This window comes from Caretta caretta, chromosome 6 (genome assembly GCF_965140235.1).
Source record: "Caretta caretta isolate rCarCar2 chromosome 6, rCarCar1.hap1, whole genome shotgun sequence".
Lineage (NCBI taxonomy): Eukaryota > Metazoa > Chordata > Testudines > Cheloniidae > Caretta > Caretta caretta.
Window position 1 is genome coordinate 88,258,083 of NC_134211.1, and position 23,558 is coordinate 88,281,640.

Genomic DNA, 23,558 nt, shown 5'->3' on the forward strand with positions numbered 1-23,558 from the left:
GTGACATACTTTCAAGTCAAACAATTCTATGGTTACCCCCAGAGTAAATATGGACTCATTTCCTTTGTGAACTAGATTGGGCTCAAGAATGGGTGAGATCTCAATTAGGACTGGAGTAAGGATCACAATTGGATCAGGACTAGAGATGGATCAGGATACTGGAAACAGGATTTGGATTTGTTTATAATTTTCAATTTTGCATAGTAACAAACTTTTCATGTTTAGTAATTTTTTTTTAAATAAGAAAAGCTTAAAACTGCCAAATCTGTCTGCTGTATCTGGGCTAAGTGACAACTGGAGGAGGGATTATGTATTGTGGTAAAAAGGGCTTGGACTAATCAGATTTTTAAAAAGGGAAAATATAGGATGAATTTCAGGATATATATTCAGCCAGTGAGCTGCACTGGGCTGTGGCATCATCTCCTGATGATGGTAGACACCCCAAACGTGAGGCATTTAAAAACTAGAGAATGTACAATAAGAAATAATCCTGCACTGGGTCCGGAAGAGAGAAACTGGATGAGCTAATAGGTCTTTTTTCATCCTAGTGTCCATGATTCTACAAGAGCAGGAGCAGAATCCTCCTGAACACAGAACAGATTTAGGAGTGAGTTTAAATAAAGATCTGATTGCAGACTGGGTCCCCTGCATTCACAAGCCCCTCTTGTTGTTAATGTTGTTGATCTGGTGGAATCCTTAGGTTTACGAACGTTGAAAGGTCATTTTGAGCCTGTGTTTCTGTTTGTGCTATTGGGAAGGATCTTTTGAAATTCTCTAATTTTAGTGAAAGATTTAAAAAAAAAAAAAAATCTTTCGGGCACTGTATCTCCGGTCCTATGGTTTGATTGTTTACTTGAAATGCAAGTCAGGTTAAAAAAACCCCACCCATTAGAATGCTGACTGCTGTGTAGGCTGACCCTGCTTAGAAATTGGAGTTTCAAAGGGTTTGGATAGCCTGAGGTTCAGGGAGGATTTCTGATACCAGGGAGGTGAAGAAGGTCTTGGTACCTTACTTCCCCGTTGCTAGAATCTCTTTGCATTCCCCTAGAGTTGTGCTTTCATCTTTCTCAGCTCCCAGCTGCTGCTATTTTTTTAATCCACCCATCCCAAGCTGAGAACTGGGCATACGGATGCAAGCTGGGACAATTGACCATTCAGGGCAGTCAGGAAGGATTTCCAACGATGGGTAATGGGGTAATGCAAATCAGAGGAAGGGAGGGATCCGCTAATGGGAGATGATTTTTTTTTCTGGGTTCCTGTGTAGAAGTCGAGCAAGGGAATTGGCACTGGGTTCATGGTTGGAGGTTGCATGCATGGGGTGAGGAACTGGCTGGTGAAAGTAGTGAGGGCTGTGACAAAACTTTGGGGACTTGCTGAGGGGGAATGGTTTGTTTGTAAACCGGGAGAGACTTGGGAGAGGTGAGATGCTGAGAACAATGTCACTTCTTGTGGGTGCCTCAGTGCAATCTTCTGGAGTGTCTGTGTGGCAAACATAAAGGGGACCATAGTGCCCATAAATCAGGAAGTGGGGTCCTCTTTGAGGGGAAAAAGAGACACTTCAATGTCTTTTGGAAGGAAATAATGTCTGAGATCTAATCTAGAGATTATGGTCATCCTGTGGGGGGAGAGAAACTGGAGGAGAGGCTGCCTAGAGGAGGAAGTGGCTGAAAAGAAAGGTGACTTGTGACTGTATAAGAACACCATGTCCTGGCACTTTCTGGGCTTTCTCTCAGCCAAGGGCTTGACCTTCTGTCCATAGAAAAACAGTAAAACACAATCTACATACGTTATCCAGTTTCTGAGATTTTCCTTTCCCTGTTTCTCTGTCTCTGTGACTGTTCAGCTTTCTCTATATTCTGATCAATGAGTTTTACTCCCCTCAGGACAATCTTCACATCCTACCAACTGGAGGAGCTGGAAAAGGCCTTCAATGAGGCCCACTATCCCGATGTCTATGCCAGAGAGATGCTGGCCATGAAAACGGAACTGCCTGAAGACAGGATACAGGTAATCATACCTCTCTGGGCCCTTAGAGCAGCCCTCTCATCCCTCCCTTCCCAAGCAGTGTTTGCTCTCTCCCTAAGGAGAGGACACGGCAGCTTCCAGCACAGAAATGGTCACATCACACTGAATAAAACTCCACTCCTTGTAACCAAAACCTCTAGGCAGTCATATTTTCTGTGCTTCTTTGCAAACATCTGTTTGGTGTATGTGTGTGGTATGTCTTTGTGGGTGTAGTGTTTTGTGGGTGTGGTTGCATTGTGTGCTGGTGTTAGTGTGTTTGTGTGTGTGTACTATACTGTATTGTACTGGTTTTGTGTGTGTTTTTGTTCTATTAACTTCCATAGCACCTGCCACAAGGTGCCCAGGATAATGGATATATTTTACAATAGGCAGAATAGAAAAATAACCCCAAAATGAGGAGCTGCTGTACTGCAAGAGTCCAAAATGGTCAAAATGACCTGGCTAGCCATGCCTTGCAGCTCCCAAGGGTCTGTGTGGACGTGGTTAAAGAGGAAACTCCATAGAGACCAGGTCCTTGAACTGAGAAATCCCTGATCCCAACCCACTACAAATTGAAGCATTGACATGGGGAACAGCCAGTCTCTGTTCTCCTGGAGGCCCACAGGAGGGCTAGATCTCATTGTCTGAGGGTGCATCAGATTGCCTAGCGTAGCCCTGGAAAAGATGGTATTATGAACTCTGGTATGGATGAGTTTCTAAATAAGGCATGTGCCTTTTATGTTCTCTGTCGAACTCTCAAAACAGAGACGTGTGGCTTCCCAGGAAAACCTTTGGGGCTGATTTTCCATTGCACCCCCGCCTTCGTATTTCCCTCCGGCATTATATCCCTGTTAGATGGGGATTCCCTGGATGGCACTGCACTGCCAGAACAGCTCTGTGTGTGTCTATGCCTAGCACAGCCTTTGGCGTAGGGCATGTCAGGGTGGGGAGGGAGGGGGCATGGTTGGAGAATGCTGTTCTCTGGCTATTCTGGGCTGGCAGATGGCCCATAGGGGGCGTTGAGGCCAAAACAGAAGCTAGAGAATCCTTATGACTGCTGCAACTGTCCGAGGCAGTGTAGGACCCTGACAGCCTGGGAATGTGGGGATCACAAAGGTAGCTTAAAGCCACCTCTGCCCCCTGCTCCTGGTTCCTGCACAAAGCGCAGGAACAGAGCAGCAAAGTATGGAGCCCTTTGGCTTCACTGCGTGTGCTGATACAGAGTGAAGCTTCTGGGCTTGCAGGGTTGAAACTTGGCCTTATTCCCCTGCATACCTGTGGTAGGTGCTTCTCTAGCTGATGTAGCTCGGTTTCTCTGAAGGGCTTGGCCTGGGTTCCACTTTGTACCACACTAAACTGCACGTTTTCTTACTGTCCCCACTCATTCCTTCAATTGCCCCCCTTACTCAGATCTGCTCTTTCAGTCTGTGCCTCTTCCCTGCACCCAGGGGACCAACACATCATTATCCAGCTATTTCTTCAGCACTGGTGGACTGCCTGTTCCATGGGCTCACAAGAACCTTAGAGAACTCTTAAGGATATAGTGCTGATGCTGTAAATTACTGAGGTATATACTGGGAGGTGGCGGAGCGGGGAGTGACAGGGGAGAAGGAGGAATGGAGAGTTTCCCAAACCCAAACAGCTTCATTTTTTTCTTTGCAACACAAATCTTCCCCCACCAAACGCTAATCAAACATACCATGTTGATAAAACCAGGTCCCAATCCTTCTATTGTGCTGGCATGACTCCTGGTGACCTCACCACTGGTATCCTAAGTACTGATTTCCAGCAGGCCTGAGATATAAATAATTGGCTCCTTACCTGAAATAGGAATGGCTAGAATAAGGTCTCTTATTCCTTGTATTCCACGTTGGGATTTCACTGTGATGGGTAGGTCTTGATGCTTCTATCAAGAAAGAATTAGATGGAGAGCCAGTTAGATACCTCTGGCTTTCTGGGATGTCATCTCTCTGTGAATCAGGGTGTAAGGCCTGTGGGGAGGTAAACATTGCTTGCATTCATCATCTGGAGCTAGATTAGAAAGTCTGTTCTTTGATTTCCCACAGATAGGCCTTTACCCTTTGTCTGTCTGGGAAGGAACCTTCGCCATGGACAAAACCAGACTATTGAAATGTAGAGACACCATTTACAAATCATGTCAGGCTGGGATTGACCAATATCTTCACGTGCTGCAGGTCAAGGTTGCATGTGTAATGTCAATATCTGGGTCACTTTTGTGGTGATGTGAGCCAATGTTTTTGTCTGTCTAATTTAGTAGCTGAATAGCGCTTGACAATTTTCTTTCACTGAATTGCTATTTATATTTTACTCTGTCACTAGCCAGTGAGAAACTGTTTGGCAACTTCTGTGCCGCAACTTGTCATTGTTGTGATCTGCCTACTCAACTGGATCTGGGCTAGACCCATCTAAGTGGGAGCTATAGATGGGCGTAATAAGCATCAGCACCTGTATCACAGGGGAAGTGATCGTTAGTGAAACTGGGATGGTATGGGAAACAGTAGCTTTTCATGGCACTATTGTGTGGGGAACATGAGCATCTCATGCCAGGACAGAGATCACAGAATCACATAAGAGACTTCTGAGAGATACTGAAGGAAAAGAGCAAGCTGTCTCCAAGCGGCCAGTACAGGATTGCTCCTTATTGTATATTTTCTAGTGTTTCCCTGGCTGCTGTTTTGTGTTGTCAGCCTCCCCGCATATCGGGAAGATGATGCTAATGCTTGAAAGTGCTCCTTGATATTTAACCTCAATATCACCTTTTTAAACTTTCCAGTTACCCTCCTTTGTACCAGCCTGAATGATCTCTCTCTCTCTCTCTCTCACCAGCCTTTGATTTACACCCTTTAAATAGTGGTAGACTGTTAACCTGTTCTCCTCTCCCCTCCAACCTCAACTCTCCAACCTTTCATCATTGCTTATCCAAGCTATAATATCTTTTTTTAAATCATCCCTCATAAATCAATCTCTCCAACCCCTTAATCAATTGGTTGCTCTTCTCTGAACTCCCTCCAATTTGTCAGCCTTTCTAGTAACAGGGGATCAAGAGCCTACTGGAATATACCAAATGAGTTTACACCAGTGCTGTATAGTGAGGGACAGCTATCTTCCCGAGTCTTTCTGCACATCTCTCTCCAAACTAGTGTTGGCCTGGTTTTGATTCCACATCACATTGCAAACTCTATCTGTCTAGTGGCTGTCCGCTACCGCTCTGAAGTCTCCTTTGGACATTCCGGCTTCCCAGGTTTCCCTCTTCCATTCAGTATTTTTGGTTTCAAATTATTTTTCCACTTAACATATTAGCTATATTTTTTCCTAAACTGAATCTCTCCTTATTCCCTGCCCATGTTTCTAATCTTTCCAGGGCCCTCTATATTTCTCTGTCCTTGTGGGATTTGCAGCTCCTCCCAATTTAGTACCATCTGTGAATTTCATTAACATGCTGTTCACTCCCTCGTCTAGATCATTAATAAAGAAGTTATATAAGACTGACTCCTAATGCCAACCCCTGCACATTCCCACTGGACCCATCTTGCATATTGCCATTCATTACTACCCTTTGTTTTCATGTATGGGTTTAGTTTTTGGAGGTCACAAGCAGAGACCAATATTAAAATACATACAGAAGTAAATGGAAAAACTGAAATAGAGTGGTGTGTAAGAACTTTTCACACAAGCAATACCTGTCGCAAAGCACCATGTGTTCTTAACAGGTATCAAATACTGAAGTTCCTGGTTTTGATACATTATAGTGGACTCAGTATAAATATTCCCAGGTGCCCAGGCAATGAGCTAATATGGATATTAATTCTTTAGGACAGCAAGTTTCCTCATTGCAAGGATTCTCCCATGCTTTTCTGAAGCAGATGCTCATAGAAGGAACATGAGGATTTCCTCACTGGGCAGCATTCAAAAGTCTCCTTTATCAAAAGGAAACTGAGGAACTAGTTTTGCTAGCAGGTTTTCTCTCATCTCCTAGTAACTTGCATTGTGACCATTTCACAAAATATTGGGATTAATGTGTAATCCCATCACACATGTTTGAAAGAGCCGACCGCAGAATTGAAGTGACCTTTATCAAAATAAATTGAGGCCACTCTGTATGGGGCTAAGTAGGCTGCTACTGTGTATGCACATGTTTAGTACATACAGGGTGTCTACACTGCAGCTGGAAGCAAGACTCCCAGCATAGGCAGGTAGATTTGCACTATCAGGGCTTCAGCTAGTGCACTGAATGTAGCAGTGTGGACGTTCTAGCTCAGGGTCTCGAGCCCACCTGATCTCCTGGGCTTCAAAGCCCAAGCTCCAGCCTGAGCCAGAATGTCCACACTGCTATTTTTAGCACACTAGCTTGAGCCCCTCTCGTGCAAGTCTGTCTACCCAGGCTGGGAGACTCTACTCCCAGCAATGGTAACGTAAGAGATACATTAAGAATCTGGCCTCTTCCACAAAATATAGTCACTCTGTCTGCAGGAATCTAATATCCAACTCTACCTATATACTACTTAAGAGGGCAGAACCTGGTCTCTTAGATACATTTAAATTCTGGTTATCTAAAATGTTATATTTTCCAAGCTTGGTAAGCCTCTTGCATTCAAAGTGCTATTGCCCTATAAAAGTCCAAGTATGGGATTATTGAAATAATGATATATAGGTGTAATTACACTGTTGCTTACTGATCAGAGGAATATATCTGACCAGTCATATAAAGAAATTGAGTACATCTAGTAAGGCCATGTCTGTCTTTTTTTTGGATGGAGAGTAGGATAATCTTCTAGGGGAAATGATCAATTATTACAGAGGGGAGAAGGGAATGGAAAGTATTTAAGAATTCTGGCAACTCTAGTCAGTATAACCTTTGTATGGTGAGTAAACAATGTAATTATATGTGATCAGGTAAAAATTAGACTGTGTAGGAAAAGAGAGATATTCAAATGGGGTATCTAGGATTTGTGGTTCCATAGGGATCCAGTGCTGTTTGGAAGGGCATAGGCAGTATATGCACCATTCTGATAATGGATCCAACAGTGCTGCTAAACAGTTAAGTTGTGAAACTCCAAACCACCGATGGACTTTTTTTTTGGATACAGAATTATAAAGATTTTATCTGTCAAAATACATTTTAATATCACCCTGCAGTTGTTAAAAGACGTTTAACTGAGATTGGGCCTGGAAGAATTGGGAGAAGGTAATTAATCGCAGGGGGATGGAGACAGGAGTTCATACTAATAGTGTTTATTCAGGAAAATAGAGGTTAAGTATATTCTAGTTATGCAAGACAGTTTTCTAAAGTGCAGGACTAAAGGAGGATAATTCACCTTGAAAAGGTCTAAAGAATCTTTGGCTACACAGACTCCAGTACCTAATTCTAATGTTCCAATATCTAACTGAGTTGGAGCCCATGAGAATGGGCAACAGGGGACCTCTTAGGAGGTGAAACACAGAACCTGGGAGGTGATTGTTATCCCTGATTTTTTCCCCCCCTGGAAATACAGTTGCTGGAATGAATCCTTTTCAGCTAGGGGAGCCATAATAAAAGAAAACGACAGTGAGAGCACATTTAATTTCTTGAAGGCCAAGGTTTTGGACTCATAACTATTGTTAAAGATCATGGCTGTTGAGGTCTGGTACAATTACCTTACCAAAGTAAGGAATTTTGGCCCAGATCTTATCACTCAAGGCTAGAAATGAGGACTGACCACTCAATGCAATCAACGGCCTTTCTGGAATCTAGGGATGGAATTTATTCAGAAATATGCTACCTTAAGGAATATTAATATTATGACATCATCTTTTGCCTGTGTAAGTACCATGTGATTGGTAAAGACCAGACCAGGGAGAAATTCTTCCTGCTTCCTAAAACTTGGATGATTTTATGCTCTTATTGAAGGATAAAATAGGCCAATCTAAGGCACAAACGAATGCAGGTCATGGCTGCACACACAGTTGGAGGTAAACTGCCAGGGCATATGGAGCAGTTTCAGGTATCAGTTAATTGGGAACCAGCATTTTTGTTAAAGAATTGTTTAAAATCAATAGTCTGTTCATCAGGGCTGGGGCCTTTGCCATGAGGTACTTTAGAAATAGCCTGTTTATCTCCTCAACAGATATATCATCTTCCAATAACTCATGGGGCACATCTGGGCAGTGAAATCTCAGATAAGTGTTTGTTAACTTCCTCTCTGTTTTTAGAGGTGTACAGGTGAGATAAAAGTAAGCAGACATATGGATTAGTAACCATATCATTTTGGGTATTTCTTGGGGCACTTGGTGTTTCTCGGCACTTGTGTTTTAATTGGTATGTGAGGAGTTCTCTGCTTTACCACTTCTTGAGTAAAATGCAGTGCCAGAAATGTGCTAGTTGCTTTATGAGCACATAGGAAGATGTGAACCCTGCCCCAAAGAGTTGAGTTAAAGCCAGCTGGATTGTGGGGAGGCAAAGGTGATATAGTAGGCAAGAAAAACATGGGGTGTCTGGAATACCTCCTCTTAGTGCCATTCTATTTTTCACTTCTATTATGTAAACTATCCCTGGCTATCATCTAGCCACTAATAGCTGGTTAGTTTCTTTTAGGCATTGCCGTGGAAGTAAGTCTTGGGAAGGAATTAAATGAGAAGGTGGACCTGCTCGAATGCCATTCCATGTGCTAACAAAAGCATGGGCATGGTCAGCTAAAACGAATTAATATTTTGCAACTCTCCGTTCTCAAGGGCTTTATTAAACTGCAGATGCATTCAATCCACTGACTTCCTTCAGCCACAAATTAATGTTTGGAACTCATTTTTTGTGTGTGTTTTTTACACCTCATGTTGCTTCTTATTGTTTGTGGCTCTACCTACTAGATGTTAAGGGCCAACTCAAAGTAGGAGGCAACACATTCACGCTGCCCAAGGAGCAGGGAATGAACTGTGAGTCAGGAGTGACTGTTCCTCCCCATCTCTCCTTGTGCTGAAGGAATAAGTTACTGAGCCCCTTGTTGGGGAGTGGCTTACTCCCACCCACTTTCCTGCAACAGGGAACATTGGGTGCCTAGCTCTTGCTTTCCCCACCACAGTGGAGACCATGGTCTAGGCAAGAGAGTGAGGGAGGTCTCTGCATGGTTGAGTACAGCTGTGACAGTCGAGACATTCAATATTTGTTCCATTATTTTCCTAGAGATAGAAGTTAGGGGTAAAATTTTCAAATCGCCTCAGTCTTGATTTCAGCAATGTCTTTGAAAATGGGACCAAGGTGCTCTTGAAAATTTTACTCTAAATCTCTATGCTACTAACTGTCATGCTCACTCCTGCCTCTGGCTGAGGAATTTACTTCTCTCTAATCCTCTGATACTTCCCCAACTTTTCATGACCTGAGTTGGGGAAAAAAAATTTGTGGATGGCTCAATATCTTCAATAGTTAATTCTGATCATGCCCTAGGGTGCATGTCAAAGGGACCAGCTGACTGGTATATGTTCAGATTTCCCCTTAGTTGCTTTATTTTTTTAAAAAAAAATTCCTCCCTGATTTTGTTGAGTACAAACTTTTTAAAATGCAGTTCACTATCACAGCCATTTGAGCGTCATGGTTAATTTCACACACACCCCTCCTCATATCTTAAGGGATGAATTTTTCTATAACGCTTCTCTTTTTCCTGATAGATCTCTAAAAGCTGTCTGATTCTTCTTTGCCAGAATTAATCCATCCTGCCTTTTGAATGCCCTCTCTTCCCCTTGTGATTGGGTGGTGTTGCAGCAGGTTCTAGGGCCTATATATAGATCTAAAAAGCATATTGTCACTCTTGTCCTGCATCCTAACCATTGGGTGCACCAAAACCAGGAGAGAAGTCCTGGTGCAGATGCAAATTACTCTTGTCCTTCCCTGACCTGAAGCCTGTATGAGCCACTGCGTGGGAGAAACTGGAGACTGAGGTGAAGAAGAAACTGCTGCAGTTATGCTCTACAGCAGTGGTACCTTCTGAGGCCTGCTGGAGGCGGTGCGAACAGACAGGCCTCTCCTCCCTCTAATCTGAGCAGTGCTAATGCCGGAAGGGCCTTGCAAACTCCTGCAAACAGATCAAACAAAGCTGGAAGCATTAGCTTAGACCCTGCCATCTGACTTTGGGTATGAGGTGGTCTCTGCTCCCCTGCCATGCAGCCAGCCTGAGAGGGACTCTGTCGGTCCCCAGCTGGGGTGTGATGCTGTGCAGTCTGAACGTAGGCATAGCTGAAGCTGCTGGCTGCTAGCTAATAAAACTTGAAGCTTTATTAAATACCACCTCCTTGATTTGCATGTTTCTTCAAAGCCCCAGCAGGGGAGGGTAAGAGCAGCATAACTGGTTTTGTTGGCTCCCTCTTCATGCCGGTGTGCGGCGCATCAAACACAAACTCCCAGGTGAAGTTTTGTGATAAGGAGCATGACCTCATGGGGGAAAGTGTCTTTCCTGTGACCCAGAAGTGACTGCCTGCTCTCTGGCTGTTGGGGCCCCTGGTGGATGCAACTTGGGAGGGGAGTGTCGGGCACCCAGGGCAGGTGGCAGCCCTTTGCTGGGATAGACCGTGCTCTTCAGCTAAGCCTGAGCCATGGTGCTACACAACTGATCTGACCTATCCATGCTACTGAACTGAGCCCCATTGCCGTGCTGCTATTGGAGCATGCACATCCTGACCGACGTTGGCCCTGTCATCTACCAGAGAACAAAAGGCTCCATTAGCTATCGGTGCCATGATACAGGGTCTATTTCTTGATCCTGACAGGTCCAATCTGTCACTATTCCTGAGGTAAGGATGTACCCAGAACTGAGGCCTCGATTCACCAAAGGACCTGCTTAAATGCTTTGCTGACTCAGGGCCTGAATGCAGCGTTCCCGGAGGGCTCATATCTGAGCTGCGGAGAGGACAAATGCTCCCCTCTTTGATCCTAGGGTGAGGTCTTGGCATACGCTGCCCAGCAGTGCATTAGCCTCTTTCCTGGCCATATCGCAGGGCAAGCTCCTGTCTAAACTGTACCTACTGCACTACACCTAGCCCACCCTGGCCCTTCAGACTTTCTGCACTGTTCTCGCACCCCAGATTCCTCCCTCTCAGTGAGTACCTGAGTGGGGGATTACTTTTAGCCAGCTAGGTTAGCTCTGTTTAGGTCAAGCTCAATCAAATTTTGCTGTTTCCTGCCTGTATTTCTAATCTCTGTTGGTCCCTTTGTATTTTTGTCCTGCCTGATGGGGGTGTGGCTCCTCCCACTTCAGGAGCAGCTGAGAATGTTGTCAAAATGCACCTGAATTGGCCCCACTCTCTGTTACTGGAGTGCTCCTGTTGATTTATTTATATTACAGCAACATGAAGCAGCCCCTGTTGCAGTATCCCCATGCCGGTGCTGTACACACACAGGGCGAGAACCAGTCTCTGCCTGGAAGATCTTACAGTCTACACAGCCAAGACACACAAATGGATCACAGTCTGGAAATGCCAAAGTCAAGCTTGTACATGCAGGCCTGGGTTTGCCGCCTTGTGTGTATAGCCACTCATGATGGGCCCGATTCTCCTCTTATGCCGGGGTAACACCAGTGCTTTCAGGGGAGCTGCCTCTCATTTGCAGCAATGGGGCCAGTTCTTAATTACATAGCCATGTACTATTTCTCAAACACCATGCAAATTACAATTGTTCTTCACCCTTAAGATACTGTCTGTGTGTAGCATCCTGTAGTCCTGCACATTGAGCTGTGAAGGCCAGCTGGAGTCTAGGAGAGGCATATACATAGAAACCGCACCTGCTCATTGCACTACAGATTAAGGGCCGATGACTGTAGCTGGCAGCTGAGCAAGGCTGAGAAGAGAAAGGGCTCGTGGCACCTTCTCTTCATTCTTGTGCCCCCACCAGCAGCTGGCTATGATGTGTTTGTAGTGCACAAGGCTCTGCTTCCAATTAGTGTTCCTCTGGGTGCTAGCTACCTGGCAAGGCAACGGGATGAGCTGGGGCAGTGGCCAGGGGCAGGAACTGGGCCTATGGGAGCATCTGCTGCATTTTTACCGAGGTTGACGCTACCCCTCTAGTGTGTGTCTGCCTGTAAAAGGTAGAATCTAGCCCCGAGTATACAACTCGGAATGCTAGCGACATTGGCCAGTGCACACTAGCCACCTAAGCTAACATAGCCGTGAACTGCCTCAGCCCCTGAATTTCACCAGTCGCTGTCCTGCTGCATAGAATCATAGAATCATAGAATATCAGGGTTGGAAGGGACCTCAGGAGGTCATCTAGTCCAACCCCCTGCTCAAAGCAGGACCAATTCCCAGTTAAATCATCCCAGCCAGGGCTTTGTCAAGCCTGACCTTAAAAACCTCTAAGGAAGGAGATTCTACCACCTCCCTAGGTAACGCATTCCAGTGTTTCACCACCCTCCTAGTGAAAAAGTTTTTCCTAATATCCAATCTAAACCTCCCCCACTGCAACTTGAGACCATTACTCCTCGTTCTGTCATCTGCTACCATTGAGAACAGTCTAGAGCCATCCTCTTTGGAATCCCCTTTCAGGTAGTTGAAAGCAGCTATCAAATCCCCCCTCATTCTTCTCTTCTGCAGACTAAAGAATCCCAGCTCCCTCAGCCTCTCCTCATAAGTCATGTGTTCTAGACCCCTAATCATTTTTGTTGCCCTTCGCTGGACTCTCTCCAATTTATCCACATCCTTCTTGTAGTGTGGGGCCCAAAACTGGACACAGTACTCCAGATGAGGCCTCACCAATGTCGAATAGAGGGGAACGATCACGTCCCTCGATCTGCTCGCTATGCCCCTACTTATACATCCCAAAATGCCATTGGCCTTCTTGGCAACAAGGGCACACTGCTGCCTCATATCCAGCTTCTCATCCACTGTCACCCCTAGGTCCTTTTCCGCAGAACTGCTGCCTAGCCATTCGGCCCCTAGTCTGTAGCGGTGCATTGGATTCTTCCGTCCTAAGTGCAGGACCCTGCACTTATCCTTATTGAACCTCATCAGATTTCTTTTGGCCCAATCCTCCAATTTGTCTAGGTCCTTCTGTATCCTATCCCTCCCCTCCAGCGTATCTACCACTCCTCCCAGTTTAGTATCATCCGCAAATTTGCTGAGAGTGCAATCTACACCATCCTCCAGATCATTTATGAAGATATTGAACAAAACCGGCCCCAGGACCGACCCCTGGGGCACTCCACTTGACACCGGCTGCCAACTAGACATGGAGCCATTGATCACTACCCGTTGAGCCCGACAATCTAGCCAGCTTTCTACCCACCTTATAGTGCATTCATCCAGCCCATACTTCCTTAACTTGCTGACAAGAATACTGTGGGAGACAGTGTCAAAAGCTTTGCTAAAGTGATCTGCAGGGTGATCAGTTGTCAAGTTGGTGTCTTCTGCTTAAATGATTAAGATACAGACCTCTGTGAGAAATGAACCTAAAGGATGTGAAATTAACACAAGTATAATAGAAAAAGCTGGTGGCTCTGTATCTGAGAAATGGGAAGTGATCATGTAACTAGTGAGGATATCATCATATCACATATGCACAAGGGAGCAACCCAGGGCATTTCCAAAGCAGTATGTCCTGCAGCCGTCACGTTCTCATAACTGAGACGGGCAAAGTACAATCCTTAGCAAACCAGTGGTGATAAGAAGGGAATATAAGAGGGCCTCCCACAAGAGAGACATGCGAGTCTACTGGGTGGTTCTATTGTAAGGACCTAGCACGAGATATGGGGATCCGATAAGATAAAATAAAATCTGCTGCCTCCTCCCTGCCAAAGCTAATTCTTTATCCAGGTTCTGGATGTGATGGCAGGGATTTCCCACTGATTACAGTCCTCGTGGCGACAAATGACGGCAGCAAAGGAAGACTTGGTATGACCAAGACCCATTTCAGAGTCCTAGGAAGAGTACTTAAGTCGGGAGTGATACTGATCCTCTCAGCAGAGAGTCTTCTAGTGCCAAGTGCAAGAGAAGGAAAGAGAAGGCTGGTACTGGAGACAAACTGATGTAGGATCTGCCAGTGTAGAGAAGGGCTTGCGAGTTACAGCTTTGGAATGCCCTCTGTGAGGAAGAACGGGAGGCAGGTGTCACTCAAGCAGAATAAGTTCTGATCTCCTAGACACAAGCAGCCTGATAATGCCATTAAAGCATGGCCCTGAGTAGGGGAGGGAGGAGTGGCTCCACCCCACTGGGAACTCAGAGAAGCGTGGTGCTGTGCAGAGTTCTTCAGTGTGTGGGCAACAGGCACACGTTGCTCCACCCCTTAAGAGTATGCTGTCAGTGTTGTCTGCCAAGTTGGGCCAGCTCTGTTGGCCAGGGCAGGGTGCTTGGCCCTGTCTCCTCCTCAACAGTTCAGCAATGTTGTGGGCATGATGGGCACTCATGGGAATCATCCTACTGACTGGAAAGTACATAGCAGCACAACCTACTTGGAAGAGAGAGGGAAGAGTCACAAGGTATGTCAGAGCCATTTGCAGTGCTAGGGAGCTACAAGTGGACAATGAAGAATGGTGGAGACATTTTGGGGGAATGAAAAACAAAGCAGAAAGATCTCTCGGGACAGGAAGAAGATGAGGAGGACTATTTCCTGGGGTGCAGTTCTCGGTGTTCTCAGCTCAGCTCGTGGGGAATTTTGATTATCCATGTACCCTGGGTAACAAACAAAGCCAAGCAAGCCTCATCAACAAGGTCCCCAAGTTATACAGAAAACTCCTTTCTGATCCAGAAAGGAGAAGACAACAGGCAATGGAGTTTTGGGAAGAAGAAGGATAAAGAAGAGACAGCAAGGGTAAGAGTGCACTGCACTGGAGAGGATGTTCTCTAACATGGGTACTGGATCATACCATAGGTGCCAACTTCTGCTGGCGCCAGTGGGTGCTCAACCCTCTCTGCCCCCGGCTCGTCCCCGATTCCACCCCTGCCCTGCCCTCATTCCAAACCCTTCCCCAAAGTCCCCACCCCAACTCCACCCCCTCCCTGCCCCTATTCTAACCCCTTCCCCAAATCCCCACCCCAGCCCCACCTCTTCCCCACCTCCTCCCCTGAGTGTGCCATGTTCCCTCTCCTCCCCTCTCCCTCCTGGAGCTTGTCACACCGCAAAACAGCTGTTTTGAGGTGGCAAGAGCTGGGAGGTAGGTGGAGAAGTGGGGGCGCGGCGCGCTCAGGGGAGGAGGTGGAGGCAGAGGTGGGGTTGGGGGGGAGCTTGGCTGCCAATGGGTGCAGAGCACCCATTAATTTTTCCCTGTGGGTACTCCAGCCCTGGAGCACCCACGGAGTCGGCACCTATGGATCATACCATTAGCCATGTTGTGCTCTAGCCAAAGTAGAAAACATGGGGATGGAGACTTGCGCTGCAAAGCAACTGAAAGGGGTAAGGGTGAGGAGGGAGCTGAAGGCTGGGAGTGCTTTAAAAGAGGAGTGGGCAGAGTGTGAGGTGCAAGAGGGGGTTAGGAGGAGACAGGAGCTGAGATGTGGGCTGAGGCAGAGCTGTGAAGTGCCCTGACAGTGAGGCTCAATAGGAGTACTTGCTTTTTCTCTTTGGTGGCTTCCTGGCTTCTTAGGCACTGGTCAGAGAACTATCCATATCTGGCCTGGTCTCCATCTCTTCTTCTCCTTCAAGGGCAGGCTCCTGTCATTAGGGATGATGTTGGGAGGCTCCATAGCCCTTTGTCCTCTGCATTGTGCTGACCCAGTCAGGCAGGACTATAATAGCTGTGAGGAGAGACAGAGGCAAACCAAGCCAATCGGGGTGATTGTAAATTTTTAGAACTTTATTAGGGAAACCCCCCAAATTGTACTCGGAGTATAAATAATATAGAACATTACCAAAGACCTACTATTTATAGTAATGAACTGTAGGTTACCAGCTCCTTAACCTTTATGCAAAAAGAAAAGGAGTACTTGTGGCACCTTAGAGACTAACCAATTTATTTGAGCATGAGCTTTCGTGAGCTACAGCTCACTTCATCGGATAGCTCACGAAAGCTCATGCTCAAATAAATTGGTTAGTCTCTAAGGTGCCACAAGTACTCCTTTTCTTTTTGCGAATACAGACTAACACGGCTGTTACTCTTTAACCTTTATGAGCTTCTGCACACTGGGCAGTTCGTACCAAATGCATTGTTATTAACAAGAGAGATTACAACATACTGTGTCCCTTCAGAGGAGAATCAGCTTTTCCTCTCCTTGGCTGTAAGTCCAGCTCCACTCTAGCTGCCCAGTTCTTTGTTTCTCTTCAGCTTGAAGTGCTCCTGGGGTCTGATGTTTGTGTGCCTGTACCTCTTTGCACCAAGTTGAACCACAAGTGGGTTTTCCTTACCTAGTGGGCCCTCACTTTTGCATTAGCCACCTTCAACAGAGCTTCAAACAGTCACACTTTCTGTTCATGTATTCTAGGTCCTTTGTGGGTGGGCTTTTCATTTACTGCTTCCAGGGTCTGTTTGCATCTAACACAACCCTTTGATCAATTCCTTTCCCCACCAGTTCTATTTCCTTTTGGTTTATTCCCTTGATACCCGCTCTCTGGTAAGTCTGGATTTTATTCCCCTCTATTTCCCTTCTCTAATAGCGGCTGCTCACCAAGTCTATTTTTCCCCTGCTTCTGCTAACCTCCTTCTTACTCCCCAGTTCCCTACTTTTATTCTCCTCTTCTTTTATTACTTCACCTCCTACCCCAGCTCTGGTTCCCCTGCGAGCTCAGCGGCTAGATCTTTCTCCTTCCCACCTTCTTCTCTAACATCTTTTTCCAACTGCCCCCTTCAGGTGGTTTCCGAGCCTCTGCCCCAGCTTGAGCTGCCCTCTCCTTGGCTGTCTTTCTGCCCAGCAATGCATTCTGTGCTGCTGCATCACAGCTGGGGCAGGTGCTAGTGCCCGAGAGAGGGTTTCTACACATATTACTCTTCTTGGTTGTCACATCCTTCCACCTGTTCTTCTGCTCTGATGACGGCCATCTTGCCTGTTGTGTTGGCTGGCGATGTTCTGGTGGTACTTTCCTTTGTGCTTCATCTGACCTGGCGCATTGGACTGCTGAGGGTTTCTTCACGGCCCCATACACATGGAGGTCTGGGGTAAGAGCTGTCGTGAGCATAGTGGTAAAATGATTTCTTATTGCATGAAACAAGGACTTGCCAGCACCACTTGCTATTTAAATGACCAAAGGAGATGACTACCAATCAAGAAGAAAGGGAGCAGGATAAATAATCCTAAATTGGGTATTATTATTTATAGTGCCATAACACCTGGGGACCTGCATCAGTAGCAGGACCCTGTTGGGTAAGGCAAGAAGTGTCAAATGTATTGACCGCAGGCTGGATCTGGCCCGTCTACTGTATTGTTGTGCCTTGCGTGACATATTCATGTGCAGAATGTTATGACCCTCTAATTCCTGAGCTGCAAGACCAAAGCTCTGCTAGCTAAGGCTGTAAAAGCCACCTCTAGCTGTGGCCCAGTCACCACTCGAGGGAGACAAAGCACCACACTGATCAGGCAGTTGGTTACATTTGGTAAAAAAGTAAGTTTCTAGCCCTCATGGTTGCAAAGAAAAGCTTCTGTCGGTGAATGGAGAGTAAATGGATGCACTGCTGTCTTCCTAAGTCTGCAGCTAGCCTGAAACAATGGCTCAGAGAGGCATTCGCTGTTCAGACTCCTATTCATTTCATTGAAGTGTCAACCAAAAGGACATGTTAATGTCGACATGAATTGTGTTACCAATCCTTTCAGCAGATGGACTGGGGGCAGTAGTCAGAGAGGAGCCCAGTGCGTTGGGCATCTGTACAAGGACGGAAATGCACAGGGAAGACCCGAGGAGACACAAAAAACAGAAGGAAGGAGAGAAACCAGCAAAGGAGGAAGGAGAAAGAAGAGAAACAAAGGGCAGAAATAACTGTGGCCTACAGGGGAGATGCATTTTTCTGCCAAGTGTTACTGAGTGTGACACCAAAGTAGTTAATAAAGAACAGGAACCCAGACTCTACCCTTGATCTGTGTCAAATCTCCCACTGACAGCAGCAGGTGTTCTGCTGTGGATAGAGATGGGTGTGGAGTCCTAGAATTTTGCTCCAGTCCCCTACCTACTGTGGGAACGCAGCCCTCCTCCCTGAATGAGTTTGGTGCCCTGGTGGTAGGGGCTCCACAACCACAGTGCCTGCCTGAAAAAGCTTACAGCCCAAGTCAGTCTGTTAATATACACATTAAGCGTAGCTCAGGAGTCTCAAGGATCCTGGATGGAAACCTCTGTAGTGTTGGAAAGTCCCTGAGAACTGGACCCAGGCTGTGGCACTTCTGGGAAATTCTGTCTGTCTATTGTAGGCACTGATGGCTCCCATTACCATAACCACCTGAGCACCTCACAGCTGTTAACAGGTTGAGCCTCCCAACACCCCTCCATGGGAGGGAAGTGCTGTCATCCTCATTTTATGGGTGAGGGTGTGAGGCACAGCCAGGCTACGGGGCTTGCCCTGGGTCGCACAGGAAAGCTGTGATAGAGCAGGGAATTGAACCTGGCTCTCTGGTTAGCACCCTAAGCCCGGGATCAACTCGCCTGCTAATTGCTGGTGCGCTAACTGGAGGTTTCATAGACTGTGTGATATTCACCCCTTTGTAGTGTAGCCCCTGGCATGGAGCTGTGTGCGTTCTTCCCCTCCCCAACTCCTCCAATGCATATTTCACTGGGCAATATTTAAACTTAGATGAGCCTCTGGAGATCTCTCGCTCTTCCCCTCCCCCTGCTTCCCTCTCTGGAGGTTTCCATCCAACGGAGATGAATCTTGGACAGAGCAGAAGAAGGGGAGCTGATTAGCAGCATCAGTGTATTGTAATCTCCTATTGATTATTCATAGCCTAGTCTCAGTAAACGGGTGGCTACCATGTTGAGAGGTGGGCACACATGTACTCTCTCTCTCTTTCTCTCTCTCTCTGTGACATCACCCTCATGCTGCCATAGTGTCTGTCATCCTGAAGAATGCCAAAGCACTTACATTCTTCAAAAAAACAACAACGAAGAGTCCTTGTGGCACCTTAGAGACTAACAAATTTATTTGGGCATAAGCTTTCGTGGGCTAGAACCCACTTCATCAGATGCATGGAGTGGAAAATACAGGAGCAGGTATAAATACATGAAAAGATGGGAGTTGCCTTACCAAGTGTGAGGTCAGTCTAATGAGACAATTCAATTAATAGTAGGATACCAAGGGAGGAAAAATAACTTTTGTAGTGATAATGAGAGTGGCCCATTTCAAACAGTTGACAAGAAGGTGTAAGTAACAGTTGGGGGAAAATTAGGTTTAGGTTTTTTAATGACCCAACCACTCCCAGTCTTTATTGAGGCCTAATTTGAGGGTGTCCAGTTGGCAAATTAATTCCACTTCTGCAGTTTCACACTGGAATCTGGTTTTGAAGTTTTTTTGGTGAAGAATTGCCACTTTGTTAGGTCTGTTATTGAGTGACCAGGGAGATTGAAGTGTGCATTGTGTTTAGGGACTGCTCACCAAAATACGGCCTCCTCTGAAGTGGAACATGACAGCTGTAAACAAAAGGCCTAGAAGTCAGTGCAGATATTCACGGGCTGAGTTTGGCCCCAAGGCTGTAGGTCCCTATGTTACAAAAAGTGCCATGTGAGATTTAATGAGTGAGCCTTTGGTGTAGCCTGATAGCACACTGGTTTTATATCTCCCCCAAAAGTGTGCACCTATCATATCACATTTCTCCCTAGCACCATGCTGAAGCACGGGGGTCAGCATTGACTCAGAAGGGAGAGCACTCCCTGCTGAGTTGTACCACTCCCTGAAGCGCACCACACTGGGGCATTTGGGTTGGTATGGAGTCCAAGAGGAGAATAGTGCTACAGCATAACCCATACTACTTCCTATGTCTCTTCTTTGGAGGCCTCCTCCCATCTAAATGCTGAGCAGCCCTGACTGCTTAACTTACGATTTCTGATAAGTTGATCGGCAGAGATGGGCCATATGTTCATGGAGAGAACCCACACAATATGGAAGCAACAGAAAGGTATCTGACTGTGGATAGACTCCAACAGGGCTTGCCTTAGCTTTTCAGGCACTTCTGATGCAACTAGATTATTCCACTGGCCTTCAGGAGATTAGGCCGCTTTCTGCTCAGCCTTCATACTTCACTTGTTTCTAGTGGTCCCTCAGGTCAGCTTGACACATGCAGGACAAGACCGGGCAAAACCCTGTGAAGTGTCATCTTTTGTGTTAATGTAAAATGGATCTTTGGACTTGTCTAGATTAGGATCCATGTGTATGTCTGAAATGTGTTATCTACAATGTTGTACCTAGCACATTTGAAACCCAGTGCTGTATTTTAACATGTGTTCTCTGGCCAAGGTGAACCCTGGACTCCCTCTCTAATCCCTTTTTTGTTTATGTCTCACTTGTGTCCTATCTAAGCCCTTCAGGGCAGGGCCTGGGTCTCACTTGTTTTGTAAAGTTCCCAGCATGCGTTGGGGTGCTGTAAAAACAATCAGTAACAACAGTGAAGCCCTAAAAGTGGCAAAACTCTTGCTCAGCCTGATCTCCAACCATGGTGAAGTCCACAGCCCAGGGCTCTCCTACTTTACCCTCCATGAGTTTGAAACTGAGCTCCGCCTGCCTGAGCATCCCCACTGAGCGTGGCTACCCTGCAAGGTGAGACTGGGTGTATCAGGTAGCCAGACCCACACCCACTTGGTGCTTTAAAGAAAATTTCCAAAGCCTAGATAGCAAACCAGGACTGGATAGGAAATCAGCAGAATGCGGAGTTTTGGTGTGGTGCACTCTTGTTGGTTACCCACGAAGCATGTGTCAAACAAGCAAAGGCACTAGTTCAGCCTGGAGGTGACCAAAGTATGGATTGCTGTGGTCAGGTCCACATTCAAGGGGTAAGGGCCCTGTCTCTTGGCTAAGTTCTGGCTCCATCTTCTGTCTGGGCTCCTGCGAGCAGCGGGGAATCTACCTTAAGGCACCTCAGGTTTCCAGGATTGATCTTGAGCCAGCTGTTTTCTATCCCCATTCCTAGCTCCCTCAGACACCGGGGTATTAGTATGATAGTATGTCTGTGCTTCATGAGGCCAGCAAGAGTGGGGTGGCATCAATATATTGATGGTATTGTAGCCCACAATGTCTCACAATCTCCCCTGCAGCCTACCATAGGTGATGAACAGGGATGAGCTTGGTGGAGTGACACAGGTGAGAGCCCTCAGTGTGGTGGAATAGTGCCCATCATTACCCGCAGGGATCTATTCAAGAGGAAAGAGTGAAGCTAGCTGAACGTGACACCTGCTACCCCTTCTAGACTCCCATAGGTGGATCAGTAGCATCACATGATGGAAGTGATGAAAGTTGCTACCAGATCTAGCAATGTTAGCATGTCCATAAACCTTAATATTACATTAGCTTGTCCACTGTCCATCAATGTCACTAGCACTGTTTCTATGCCACATGCCAGTCTGAAATCAGCCTGGAAGGGTCCAAGGTGTTGTTGGAGGAGAGGAACTAGTGTAGTTAGCTTGCAGCAACCTTGTCAGGGAGGTAACCTTGGAGGGAGAGATTTCAGACAGGTCAGTAGTTGGTAAGATCACTAGCAGCAAGTGACAGTTTCTCAAATGAAGGCCAGACAATTGCATGTTTTAAAGTTGCACATAGATTTACCCTCCCCCTCGAGCGGTGTGGATGTGAGTCCAGAGGCAGAGGTAATTGTTACAAATTGCTGAGCCTGGAAGGAAAGGCCCTTGTCCTCCAGTGTGGTGAGAATCCATCTCCTGTGTCAGTGCCGAGTTCCCTTGTGCTGGGTTTAGGCAAGCAACAGGGACAATGCTAGTCAAGACTTCTATGATCAGCCATGCAGGCCGTGTGCCACCTTTACTGTGCTCGTTTAACTTCATAGCCCTTTTACACCCTCCATAGAAAGTGATGTCACCATAAACAGTGCCAATAATCTTGACATTACATTTGAATAAACAGCAATAAACAGCTTCCTGGTTTATAAACGTGCTGCAGCCTCGTCAAGAAGCCTGGAAGTTTCCAAGCCAGGCCAGGTCTTCCACTCCTGGGCATGTAGGGAGGAGGGCCCGGTACCTATCAGAGAGCAGTATCCGAGCCAAGCCTACAATTGCACCCCTGGCTGGCAATCAAGGCTTGCTAGGGAGTTATCAAGATCCAGTCAAGACTTGCACTATTATAATTAATTGATTTATTGAGCATCAACAGTATGCTTGGTGATGTGCAAAGAGAGAGTCTCTGCCCCAAGGGGTTTGTTTGCAGCTTAAATCAGACCCAGACGATGTAGTGGGACACATTCAATGCAAAGGTAGAGGGATCAGTATCGCTGCAATGGCGTTTTCATTTCAGTGACTTTCATCTCAGTGGATTATCACTGAAAGCACTGGGGTTGCAGGACATTTCAGAGACATGCCAGTCAGAGATGCCAGATTAGACAGGGAGATGTTAGGGACTGAGGTAGATCAGGGAATCATCAGCATAGAGATGACAGATGAGACTATGGGAGCAGCTAAAATCACCCAAGAAAGAGGGTCAAGGGAAAAAAAACATCCAGCAAAACTCACTAGCTCCTTGGCCATGCTCTTCTGGCCATCAGGTGGGGTTTATTATTCCCTGCTATTTTCTCAGTCAGAGACTTCTCCTTTTTATGAGTTGTTATTCTGTAGTGGAAGGGATCAGGTCTGGTAGCCTGAGAAAGCAGCAGGATGTTTGAGACACAGATAATATCAGACCTGAAGAAATTTGTGATAAAATGGCCGAACGTTGGTTTATCTGCAGGACAAGGGGAAATTGACTATGAATCAGTGGTGGGAAGAGCTAGAGGACTTTTTAATGCCAGCTATTCATTTCCTCAATCTCAGACTCTCAAACAGTGATGCACACGTGCATCCTAGTGACTATGCAAAATATGTGCTGAGAGACAGAGAGATTTTGTTGGTCTGTCTGTCTGTCTATAGGTGTGTACATATTTGCCTGTGGCCATCTAGTGGACATTTCAGGATGCACTTGTTTGTTGGAATAGCATTCCATGCTCAATAAAATTTACTGAAATATGGTATCAAAGGTGCTGGGCGAGATTTGGTGTTTGTAAGCCGCTCTATCACAGAAACAGTAAGTAAATTAATCAACTTCAAGCCTGAAGATCTAGGGAAGGTCAATGCCTGGATATGTAGTATGAAACTTTAATTAAAAAAGCAAAAAATGGTCTATCCATCTTGCACGGATTGGAGAGGAGATACGCTTACATATTGTCCCCACTCCCCACAAAAAACATGTTGTAATAGCCTGTGTTTTGTTTGAGCACATGGACAGCATTAGAAACTAGACATTTTTAAAATTTCTGTTTTCTAATTCTGATTCCCAACCACAAGACTAAGATGAAGGAAATCTCTCTTTAGCAGGCATTGCTTCAGGAGTTCCTAGAGTAAACAAACTAATATGATTATTGCAAATGACTAGTGTACGTTCTGTCTCATCTCCCTTTGCAAAATGAAAGAATCTTTCTGATACAATTTACTCATAACATCACCATCAACAGTAATAATAAGAATTAGTCATATCAATTGT

The 23,558-nt window shown here is 46.0% G+C and overlaps 1 protein-coding gene across 2 annotated transcripts in view; it reads left to right on the plus strand.

Moving 5' to 3' along the window:
* The window catches only part of VSX2 (visual system homeobox 2), a 45,087-nt gene that overhangs the window by 3,921 nt on the left and 17,608 nt on the right, over positions 1-23,558 (plus strand). For both annotated transcript variants that reach the window (XM_048855977.2, XM_048855978.2), the window contains exon 3: positions 1,884-2,007. In XM_048855977.2, the coding sequence (XP_048711934.1) occupies positions 1,884-2,007 (124 nt within the window). The remainder of the gene's footprint in view (positions 1-1,883; positions 2,008-23,558) is intronic.